The 12,213-nt window shown below is 37.4% G+C and overlaps 2 protein-coding genes across 2 annotated transcripts; one reads left to right on the top strand and one right to left on the bottom strand.

Moving 5' to 3' along the window:
• Nucleotides 1-1,034: 1,034 nt before the first annotated feature.
• On the top strand, nt 1,035-7,981 carry LOC116293743 (uncharacterized). Its single transcript, XM_031701202.2, has 18 exons — nt 1,035-1,087; nt 1,198-1,278; nt 1,581-1,684; nt 2,035-2,125; nt 2,229-2,328; nt 2,492-2,674; nt 2,921-3,012; nt 3,605-3,699; nt 3,815-3,843; nt 4,962-5,132; nt 5,363-5,423; nt 5,678-5,811; nt 6,127-6,253; nt 6,371-6,452; nt 6,789-6,874; nt 6,989-7,058; nt 7,358-7,464; nt 7,899-7,981. Exons 1-18 carry the CDS (start codon nt 1,035-1,037, stop codon nt 7,979-7,981), a joined length of 1,749 nt encoding a protein of 582 aa, XP_031557062.2.
• Nucleotides 7,982-8,248: 267 nt separating this feature from the next.
• LOC116293767 (F-box/WD repeat-containing protein 4) lies at nt 8,249-12,051 on the bottom strand. The gene is made up of 9 exons (XM_031701235.2): nt 11,684-12,051; nt 11,446-11,535; nt 11,023-11,350; nt 10,754-10,839; nt 10,271-10,339; nt 9,712-9,855; nt 9,374-9,479; nt 9,184-9,222; nt 8,249-8,871 (listed from the first exon to the last, which is right to left on the bottom strand). Exons 1-9 carry the CDS (start codon nt 11,890-11,892, stop codon nt 8,758-8,760), a joined length of 1,185 nt encoding a protein of 394 aa, XP_031557095.1. The 5' UTR covers nt 11,893-12,051; the 3' UTR covers nt 8,249-8,757.
• Between the last annotated feature and the right edge of the window lie 162 nt (nt 12,052-12,213).

Here is a 12,213-nt window from a genome sequence, read left to right as displayed (position 1 = left end):
TCCAAGAACTCTACATGAAGAAAAAACGTTATGGGAATAGTTGTTCCTCCCCTTTACGATGAGGAGGGGAGAAGCCGAGGACGTGGCCGGGCGTGGCCCCAAACACCACATTTTTTTTTTCACCCCTCCCTATGTATATGTAAAGCGCATTAGATCAAATGTGTTTGCATTGTGCGCTATATAAGCAATTTATTATTACCCTTTAAAAGGTAGAAGTCACACCTAAATATCTGTAAAACCGTTGGTTAATAATATTATTATTAGTCATAATTAGGCCCATGAATAGAAAAATATGACGCTTCAGTCTTATCCCGTTAAAAGCATATTTAAACAAAGGCGTGCAAAAGCTGCTTAATTTTTCCCGCCAATGAACACGATTCCCGCCAAAATTCTAGCAATGTGATCTCATTGGCGGTGGAGGGTGATTGACAGATTCGGAAGCCATTCAGGACCTTAGAACTGGAAGAATTCCATCTGCATCTCTTGTGAGAGAAAGAACTACAACGAGAATTATTTCTCATCGATCCTGGTCAAAAACAGCCGTTTATCACTCAAAAACTTTTACAAAGGTAAGACTAATTCGACTTTAGTGTTGGTGTTGTTTTTTTCCAGTTCTAACCTTAGTTTGAGAAAGTTTCTTTTTGATGAATTTGGTGGCTTTGCATGTCATGCTCCGATTGCATGTAGAATTACGTTCATTAAAATTATTCTTACTGTCTTACTGGAAAAAATTGGACAGAACTGTCGTATCTATGTCATTGACTCCGCTTACTTTAACGTTTTGATAAGTTAAAGCTATCAATCTATTTGGTTATTGCCAATAGAAGTTAGTTTGCAGGTCTCTACAACTAGTGACAGAAGCAAAACGTTACTTTTGATGCGCTAAGATGGTTCGTCATCTTTCTCGTTAAATAGATTAATAAAAAGCAATATTTAGATAGAAAAAACATTGTATATAATCATCAAGTCCGACTACATTACATGCTGTGTGGATCATTCTATCATAGATACGTCAGGCCTGGCAAAGAACAATCATGTTCTACTCGCAAAACATCTTGACCAGGAAAGGAAAACTTGGAATCATTTGGTAAGCTTTTTTTTAAGCTTTCAAAGCACTTTTAATGCTTTTATAGACCACTTTTGATTAATTCTAATATAACATGCGTGTTATTTTAAATTCTTTTTCTGTGATCGAAGGTTAGCAGCGACTTACAAGGGACCAAAGAACAAGTATTTGAGTTCAAAAGATTTCAAGAAAGTCAACATCATAAGAGCCTGGTAAAAGTTAAAGAAAAAACAAGTTAGACTCTCTTTATGTATAAAAGTTCATATTTAAACGTATTCTGAAAAGTTAAATCGGAGAAAATAAACGATCAGCTGATCGAAGACGATATAGAAATTCATCGTCAAGTTAACCAGTTTGAAGATGTTACCCATGGCAACGTTGTACGGGCTTTAGGATGCGCGCCAAAAAGATGTCCTGTTCATTAAAACACTGCTCATGCTCATTAATAACATTTTTTATTTGGTTTTCTTTTCAATAACTAAAGGTAAAGTTGTTGTTATCTTGTTTGTGTTAGTGAGTACATTATGCATCCTACCCTGCCTTTCGCACTTCGTCTGTCATCGACCCTCTTGGTGGGTGTGGTACGAGTGTACCGGGAACAAACAAGAATTATTTTAAGTAAGTACGAAAACTAGTCCGTTTGATTTTGTTATCAAAGTAGCTAAGGAAGGTAGCCAATAGAAAAAAAAAGGGATGAGAATATTGGCAACATGTTGTTATTCCCTTGAAGTCATGTTTTTCTAAATACGGGGGGCCCAAGAATTTTCAGCTTAACATTGTAGAGATAACTTAAACTTAACATCTCCCTTTTATAATCCTAAGACATTATTACTCTAGTATTTCTTACCTCTAATAGTTCTTCTTCATGATAAGAAAATAAATCAATAAGACACAAGTTAAAGAAGCTACTGCTCAAAATGTTTACTTTATCATACAGATAAATATTGTTTTTTATCTTATGTTTTCAGTCGAAGCAAACGAGATGGTAAAAGCAGTAAGCTCAGCCATAGCAGAGAAGAGGCTAAGCAAAGAGTTACAGATGGCTTCTCCTGAACAAAAGTAAAATGTCTCTTCTCTTCCACTTTTGTCCTGTTTATCTCTTTTATCTCCAGTCGTTCAATTTCATTCATATGCAAATTATTATTTGTTTGTTTGTGTGTAGGCGTGACACAATAACCCTTCCACTCTTACTTGATTACGATATGGAGTTTCCTGAATGTCAGGAACAAATCCACACTGATCATCTAGTCGCCTTTGCTAAGGTTTGTATTCATAAGAGCCTTGATATACTATAGGGGAGTCTGGTCTTACATTGGAGGGTTTGATTATTGCTCAACTTTTTTCCAAAGTTTTTATTGCCTCTCCGTAAATTTATTGCCAATCTCAGAATATATTTAATGACCCATTATCATTTTGATTTTCCAGTCAGATAAATATTTCCGCTTACCGTTCGTCAAGTCCCCTCAGTTACCCCTCCCCTCCCCCGTATCAACACCAGAACAGAAGATATCTACAGAGGAAGAAAAGAGTCCCTTCCAAGCAGACATAAAAGACATCACCATTCCTGAGATTGACTTTGCCAGGACTCTTGATGAAAATATTTTCCAGGTAAATAGCGATTTGTGATCTTAGGCTAGTGCACGATTTCCAATCCATGCGCGCAAGGCACCTAAGGATAAAAATTTACCGTATTGTCACGCGTGACTTACGTATAACACAACAGTAACTGCAAAGGCGGTATGTTCTGGGTTTTATGTTCCTACCGTCACGTCATCTATTACAGGCGCTTGTGAACATAAATGAATACTATTAGTTTGAATGAATGTTAATTTCATTTTGTAAACGATGTCTTAGGTTCCAGGAGAGGTGGACATCGGGGAGCCGTTACCATACGATGATATTGAAGTCTTACGAAAAGCCACCGAGAAAACACCTCAAAAACTTGGGTATGTTGAAGGTTTCTGTTAGACATAACGCCAACATGGATGGGAAGTGTCGTAAAAAATTACCCTTTTGACAGTACTCACTGTATCTGAGTAACTGTAACTCTTTTTATAAGGAACTGTATATACAGGTGATGCCCCACAATATCAATATCCCAGATGAATGGCGAGAAGATACTCTCAAACTTATTCAGTTGGCGCAAAAATGGCTTGCAATTTTAGACACTTAACCGTACGAAAAAAATATTTTCTTCTAGCACAATATCTTTGCCAAAGTTTATCATTGTTTTAGTACTTCTTTGTTTTAGTACTTCAGTTTCGACTTCTCTTTTGCTCAGGGTTAGCCTCAACCTTGCGTAGAATATGCACGTGTTCCACCGCAGTGAAGGTCCATGGAATTTTAAAGTGTTTGCCGTGTATTGTTGAAGTTGAAATCATTGCATTCTTTACTTTGTGAATATTTTGACGCTGAAATGAGGCAAACCCTGAGTAAATGAGTCTGTAATCCACGGACTGACACAAAATTCCCCAACGCGGGCATGGTTCGCAATGCAATAAATAAATAATATTTTCACCATCCAATTTTTCTCGACAGCCTTTCTCCCCTAGAATTACCCGGGGAAGGCGCGGCGCCTGCAGAAGAAGCAGACGTTATGCTGTTTGACGAGAAAACTGGTGCTTTGAGACCAGGTAATAGCCACTAACTGATAAAATCTGGGATCACATGTTTGTTTTTGTGTATATTGCTTTACAATATATTTGCAAACCTCAGTTATCATATCATTGTGTGTGTTTTTGTTTGCAGAAGCAACGCCAACGAGGGACGTTACTGAGGTGAGAACGAGATCGGGATACAGTAAAACCCCTCTATACCGGACAGTGCTGGAACCGATAAAAATTTCCGGTTTAGCGGGGGTTCCGGTATACTGAGGTTTTTGCAAATTACTTTTGTTTTGATTTGAATAGGTGCGATATCACACCTATTGAAAATATGTTTGTGTCTAATCGTTTGGCGTCAGTATAAACAAACACGTAAACGAAAGTTCAAGTAAAAATATCAACATTAAGATCAAAAACTAAGCAAATTTCTTAACTTTTATTTCAAAAGAACGCCAAGAAGAAACATTCTAAATACGATCTGAACAAAATCCCCGGTAAAATGGACTGGGAATGACCCCAAAGCCATGTGACATGAAAAAACATGGCGGCCGAAACTTTGCGAACCATTCGATCTTTAGTATTTCTCAACACTATTAAAACTTCCTTATGCATTCTGTTTGAACATTTATATATTGAAAACAATTAATTAGCCTTTATATGTCTATTTGTGAACAAGATTTACTATTTAAAGAAAATGTTCGATGATTTTGTGAGTTTAGAAGCTGTCCCTGTAGACTCAATTTACACACCCGCAAATACGCTAAACAAGTGTACGTTCTTCCGGACTAGTGGGGTTGAATTCTATTGTTAAATAGCGTTTGGTACCAAAATTTTCGTCCGGTTTCCGGAATAGAGAGGTTCCGGTTTACTGAGGTTTATTTTACAAAAGATATATGGGAAAAATTTCCGGACAAAAACCTTTGTCCGGTTTAGAGAGAATTCCGGTATACTGAGGGTCCGGTATAGAGGGGTTTCACTGTATCGGCATCCTTATTGCAAGATACATACCCAACCCAACCCAACCCCTCCCTCCTCCTTCGAGCTCTCCACCTTAACTAGCATCTGACTGGATGACAAGTCTGGTAGGAATGTGACTGAGGACACAAAACATTGAGAAAGATGATATATGTTATAATGTGTTGCGCAAATATCAGAATAAAAGCATTAAAAAAACACAAATGTTCAAAACTTTTATTCAAAGAGACCAACAAAAAAGCGTGAATGGAAAATAATAAGACGATTAGGACAGTTTTGAACTGAGATGACAAAGTATCTTTCTGTTTGTATTTCAGGTCCCTGGTCCATTTGATACGCCTCAAGTGCCTATCGGGCAGCTAGATCCTGTATCACCTCCGAGAAAACGAAAACGAAAACGAAGACTGGCTATTGACTTTAACATCAAGTTAACAGGAACAATCATGAAGAAAAACTTCAATAATGTCGATTCACTGAAGAAGAAAAAGGTGGTTAACACGCGCGGCCATCTTTCCCCCTTCCCGCCCTTTCCCCCTTCCCTCTCTCTCTCTTTCTCTCTCCTGTTCCCTCTTATCCTCTTCTCTCTCTACTTCATCCTTCTCGTTCTCTTGGTCTACGAGTCAATATTGACCCGCAAGCCATGAAAAGATTCGGGCTTCAGATCTTATCGTTAATCATATCGAGATTATAATTACATTTTTTGTCATTTATTTATAAGGTATACGCGATTCCTCGAGTGCAATCCGCATTAGAACTCTTCTCTAGCCCCACTACATCAGGTAGGGTAATCTTTATTATTACTCACTATTACTCACTATTCGCGTTCTGCATTGAACCTTGTGCACCGTTAATTAATGCTGGTCTCTTTTGTCATATCAACCAACATAACCGTCATGTCTTTTGTTATTGCATTTTCTTGGGAATGATTGAAAACCGGGAATTCTCTTATTCATCTCCGGCCACCGCGCATTTGTGAGTAATGTACAAAAAGAGTGTCGCTTCTTTTTTACTTTACTCTATTTTTTTCTTTCAGTTTTATCGGAGGCTCATTTCATAAAACATTGGAAGGCAAATGCTTTCGTTAAACCGCTGAGAGATGACGAGATTAGTTGGATAATGGATGTCCCTACAGGCTTGCCAGTCAGCCCAGTCACTTCTATTCAAGAGGTTAGAACGGGCTAGTAAACAATGACTTTGACTCTCAAAAATGTAACACGCACATAAAATTTATTGCCCGAATTGGATGTGAATGTCGACCATCCCAGCATTCACTAACTTTTTCAAGCTTTGTGTTCTACTCGTCCATCGAGTATGTGTAGTTTTGGCAAGCACAGTTTCTGCGTGCTGCTAGCGATGCGGAGAATTTTCTGATTTCCCCGACTCCAAACAAGTAAAGATATATTAAAAACTGCAAATTATCAAGCCAGCTTCTAAGTGGAGTTCAAGTTGAAGTATTTACTTTGATATTATTTTAATCACTAGGAATTAAGTGGATTAGAGGAGAGCCCGGTCTCGGGGATCGAGATTCTTCGAGCACAAAGCCGTGAGATTTCTTCAGAATTCGAGCAGTCGACCGGTATGGACGTCACTCCAGATTTACCCAGTCTAGGTAAGTAAAGCAGTAAGAGGGAACGGATCCTATATTTCCAATGAAAGTCGATGACTTTTTTATCAGTCCTATCCATATGCATACAAGAGATTAATACACATTACTCTTTTGTTTTAGAAAAGAACCGTCGATCACGTGATTTGTCTCTCAGTGGAGAGAAGAGGGTTGACATCACAACACCAGCAAGACGAGTCAGCAGGTTATTGTTTTTTTTCTCTAATGTATTCTATATCGTTTATAAACCTTATATATCGTAGTACTGAGTCGAGGTCTGGTTGCCTGATAGCTGTAGTCTGTATGGAAAGACGAGTTGAGGCTGCGCGATAGCTGTAGTCTGGATGGGAATACGAGGTGGGGCTGCGCTATAGCTGTAGTCTGTATGGGAAGACGAGTTGAGGCTGCGCGATAGCCGTAGTCTGTATGGGAAGACGAGTTGAGGCTGCGCTATAGCTGTAGTCTGTATGGGAAGGCGAAGGGATTTAAACTGCGTAGTCATGGTAATGATGGATTGATGTACAGTCGCTTGTACCTCTAGGCCTCCGACTGTGGGACGTGCATCTATTCTATCACCGATTATCGATGAAGAACTTGAGGTTGAAATGATACCACTTGAAGAAATAGGTTAGTATGTCAACACCTCTGTCGGATATGGATTAATGAGCACAGGGAGAGAAGAGGTGGCGTTATAAAGCCATTTATTGAGTTTTGTCATGATGATATAATCCTTTTTTGCAGATGAGCCATTCAGTACAGACGAAGAAATCCCAACCGAACAACGCGATGAGAAAACCTTGGAAACATTAGGGTGCGTCTTTACCACACCAGCGTTTTCTCATTGAAATTAGTGTTGTTCATATTCTTTGCAATATACAAATAAGTGAGGATAAGGGATCACAAGTGTAGCTCAGCGTAATACTTCTTGTAAAGATACATGTAGACTATTGCTGTTGTATACGATTAATTAGTCTTATACAATAAGCTGGTATGGGCGGTTTTTAAGATAGATAGGAAACATTGATCATCAATGATAATATCAATCCTGATATTCGTATACATTTTATCTTACATCAATTTTACTCTGAAATTTGTCAATTTTTTCCCCAGTAAAATCAAACGCGCAATGGGTGATATGTATAAAGTTTGGTTTCACGATATCTTGCATTTGAACACACCAAGGAAACAAGCAGCATGTATCTTCTATCATTTAATGGGTAAGAACAGTTTGTCAGACAACGGCATGGAAAGCATTTTATAACAGGCCATGGGCGATATATATCTTGAAATTCAGACTTTGTGAGGCTTTAGTCGTATGGCACTTCTTAGTATGGTAGAGTGAAGTCATTAAACCCGTGAAATAGATATTAGACTAATACTCATTGGTAGACCTTAATTCCATTGTCTTCTTTTGTGTCTTTTTGACTAGTACATGTTGACTAGCATTTTTTATTTCACGGGTTAAATGCCTTCGCTCTACTTCTTAGTAAAACTTTGATCTGAGTGGATCGGTACTCCATCAATGGAGGGTACTTATGACCGGGGTGGGGCTTATAATCGATGGGGGGGGGGGGGGGGGGGGGCTTATACGGTATTTTTATTCCTGGAAAAAGTGCTTATTTGACCATATCTTTCTCCTATTTATCTCCAGCTTTGACGAAGTCTGGCATTTTAGATCCTGTTCAAAGAGGGCCATTTGAGGATATTCTGATCAAACGCGGACCAGCTTATTGATTCTTGTCATGAACTAGATGCTTCAGTACCAACTACTTGGGAAGAAAGTCAAGGCCAGTACTGAAAGATTTATAGAACAATTTTTAACCATTGAAATAGCAGACATTTTGTGTTTTATATATGATAAATCTTTGGCATTTGATATTTCGTTCGTAATATTTGCCAGGAAAAAGTATCAAGTTCTTAAATATAGAACTTTTGGGATATTTTTATTTCAATCGTTGTATAGCCATTTTTATTTTTGGAAAACAAATTTCATGAACGATATTTGACATTTTGAAGATTATTTATACCTATTTATTGACTTTTTTGAGAATAAACATTTCTTCTTAATACTTGATTATTTTATTGATAAATATCTTATCAAATTAAACCACACTATACAACACTTCCTATGTACAATGCTTTTACCAATCATGAAACACACTACTTCACCACTTTTAGCTATCTACATGCATGGATGTAGCCTTTTAAGGCAAGTTTCCCATGAATTATCAAGAACAACTTTAAGGTCCCTTGTCAAATTTTTTATACCTAAAAATGGGGCAGATGTACAAGAAACGTTTTTGCAATTTTACAAAGCCTTCATTATTATTTTACACTCTTGAAATATTTATTTAGTAATACTATTTGACCGTACACATTATGGAAATACCGGTAGATATCAATCAAGATGCTTTCAGATATTGTAACAAATTGAATGCACTTATGTGATATAAGGTAATAGATTTAAATCCTTTGATGCACAAATGAAAACTGAATATTCTAGAATAGAATTAAATAGAGAAGTCAAGGCTCCTAATGCTGTTAGCCAAGGCTACGTACAAAGATGTTCTGTCACACTGAATGGAATAGACTGGACTAAAGGATTTACGACCAGCATAGAATGACTGAAACATAAATCAGACCAAGAAGGTTAGTTTATGTTAGTATTGCAAGGCCATGTCATGGTGATTCTAATATTAACCCTCTCAGAAAGGGGGCATAAATCAGCAGCAAAGACAGAGTAAGACTGAAGAGAGTTGGATCTCTCACTTTTCACTTCCAGTCCCTCTTGGCCATTTTAACACAGGTAGCCCACAAGAGGAAAATACTTGAAAATTCTTGTGATATAGGATGCTTTTGCATGTTGGTAAACCTATTAAAGTATGGAGTGTCTACTAAGTGGCTTGGATACAAGGTATTTGTGTTTGAATACTTACTCTCACACATCTTCTAGCACGCTTGTCCCACACTCTTGTCTGAAAAATGCAAAGTTGTATATGGTCAAGAGAAACTTCACGACAATAATTATATAATGAAAACAGGTGACTAAATTGAAAATATTTTCAATATCTTAACACTGAAATATGATTTTAGTTTTTATTGTTTAGGCAACAATAGTGTACCTACCACACCATATCGGTTAGTACCACTCACTACCATCCATTTATGATCGGAATCAACACAGTAAACTGTCGAGTCATGGGGATCTTCCCACTTTAATACACATCCACATCTAAGGTATAATTTGAAAATAATAACAATGAGAGACAGTTCTTTGGAAAAAGGACAGGGATTCCAAAAAGATGCGTAGTTAATGAGGCTAAATACATAATGCAATAATGCTTAGTAATGCATAGCCTTATACTGAAACCTTTGTGTTTGACAAGCAATGCATATATTGGAAATGGGCTTTTGGAACACACTTGGTCATACTAATTATTGATTCAAATTCTTCAAAGTCTTACCTTGAATTGACCCGCATGTCCCAGTATTTAATTGCGGTGTCATAGCCACAGGACAGGAAAGTAAATGCAGACTCCCACAGAACAGAAAGTACACCAGCACCAAAACGATGACAGCCATCATCCAAGTTACGAATCAAAGAGCAACTTTTGAACAAAGAAGAAAAAAATTAGAAAAAAGAAGTTCCTTTAGAAGATAAGGGAAATGATAGAGTGAAGTCACTAAACCTATGAAATAGATATTACACCAATACACATTAGTAGAACTTAATTCCATTGTTTTATTTTGTGTCTATTTGACTATAACGAGTTGACTGGTATTTTTTTATTTCATTAGTTAGATTCCTTTACTCTATCTGAAGATAGTGATTTTAGAGAATCATTTATATGATACCATTTGATAATAATTTAAACAATGAGATAACTAAAGTCAAACCAGTAGCTCTATAAATGTTTTTAACTTATTGAAGAATGCTAAAGGTCTTTACAACTTCGACTGGTAGGGTACAAGAGTCAAGGAATCATGTCACAAAGACATGAAAAATGGAAGAACACACCATACCTTTCTAGACTCCATAACCGAAGAGCAGGAACATCAGTAGAGTGACCTGCACTACCACTAAGTACAGACCTATGGAGTTTATGAAAACATAATTATTACGATAACAGAGCATAGTCTTGCAATCTGATTGGCTGACAGCTATGAACAATAAGAAGACAGACGTATAGAATGAGGAACATTGCTCAAGCATGGAGTCAGCATGCCATTGAAAACAAGTTTTTGTTCTTTGATTTGCTTATTGAAAAAAAATGCTTGTAGATTTCCATTGACTGTCTTCTTATTGATCCTCATGATCCCACTTGAGTTTTGAACATTTTAAGACATCACCTTTGATTACTTCAATGTGAAGGTATTGATAATGTCACTTGTGATGTTTTGGGAACTTTACACACAGCATTATGTGCTGTGCCAGAGTTTGTTCATGGTTCTCTACTGTCTTTTTAATCCTACCCTGCAATTAAGTTCAAAGCAAGTTAGACAAACCTTGTAACAGGATTCATTCCAACACACCAGATGTGATCCTGTATGGGAATGGTATGAAGACAATGCTTGGACTGCTGAGACCAAATCTGTGTACAAAAAAAACTTACTTCAGCTTGTAAGCACTAGTATTTATGTCTTAGAATTTCTTAAATATTATGGACATAGCTACTACCACCGTTATCTTATGTTGGCATCTGGACTATTTGTCAGTTGTGATTTCAGCATTGCTTTAGTTCAATGGTAGTTTGTTGGTGTCTTTTGTTCCTCACCTTGATGACTTTGTCTCTCCCTCCTGATACCAGGACATCACCATACCCATCTACTGAATGAACATTACTGGTATGACCTGTGTACACTGCTTCACACATACCAGTCATCAAGCTCCATGTGCGCAGTGTGTTGTCCAAGCTACTGCTGATCAGCCGATCATCTTGAATGAAGAAGTGTGTGACATCAAACTCATGTCCACGGAATTGCATTTGCTGCTGCCATAGAGGTAACATGCGTGTTTTTTTCTTACTCTGGTATAATACAATATCAGGTCCCTGGGCTACAAAGAGCTTGTTTGGCTCTACTAGATACAGATATGGCATGAAGCTAAAGGTAGAGAAGAGAATAAACATGAAGGGTTGGTATATAGACTATATATTACAATTTATTATAATGTACATTACGATGTACATAGTACATACTTGCATTTAAACTTGATCATACATCTGTCCTTGCAGTTTCCTCTCGTCCAGTTATGAGACACTCGACAGAGATTCTTCCAGCACTCACTTCTACGAACACAAACAATTAAAACTCCTTTCAGCTTCGTATAATATTAAATTGTTATATAATATGTCGTTGAATGTGACTATAAATAATTCATGTATTAAACGACAGTGTATGTATACTGCAGTGTTTACGTATCGAATCTTCACTTACTTTTTATCCGATTTCCGGATATTTATGCATTTTTTGCTAATTCTTCGCCACACAGTATCATGACTCGATACACGGTTCAGGTTTTGATTGACACACGCTAGTGCAAGCAGAGTTTTCACATCACAGAATGCCAAAATGACGAACAGGACGTCATCGGGAAGACCGTCTAGTTTTAGATCGTTCTCCACGACGAAATACTCCTGAGACATGGACGAAGATGGCTAGTGGCCTTGGCTCGAAGACTACGAATTCCTTGAGGCAATGCTTATTGTATTTCATAATAGTGATAAGGGATAAATTGAAGATTTAACGAAGGTTTTCCGCGTTTACAGTTGGGAGTCTTGAGTTTTTGGAACGAATGATCAACATGAAACCTAGCCTTCTGGAGCGCGCGCGCACGCTATCACGTGCCAATTATCATAATTAATTATGACAAAAACATTCGAATGACACAGAAAACAATTAAACTAATGGTTATCGCTTGAAGCAGTAATTGTTCCTATTTTGAGCTGACACTTTGTACTAAAACG

This window comes from Actinia tenebrosa, unplaced genomic scaffold (genome assembly GCF_029948245.1).
Source record: "Actinia tenebrosa isolate PJP-AT-01 unplaced genomic scaffold, QUT_ActTen_1.0 PGA_scaffold12__29_contigs__length_12842862, whole genome shotgun sequence".
Classification (NCBI taxonomy): Eukaryota; Metazoa; Cnidaria; class Anthozoa; order Actiniaria; family Actiniidae; genus Actinia; species Actinia tenebrosa.
This window is presented reverse-complemented; position numbering and strand designations above follow the sequence as displayed.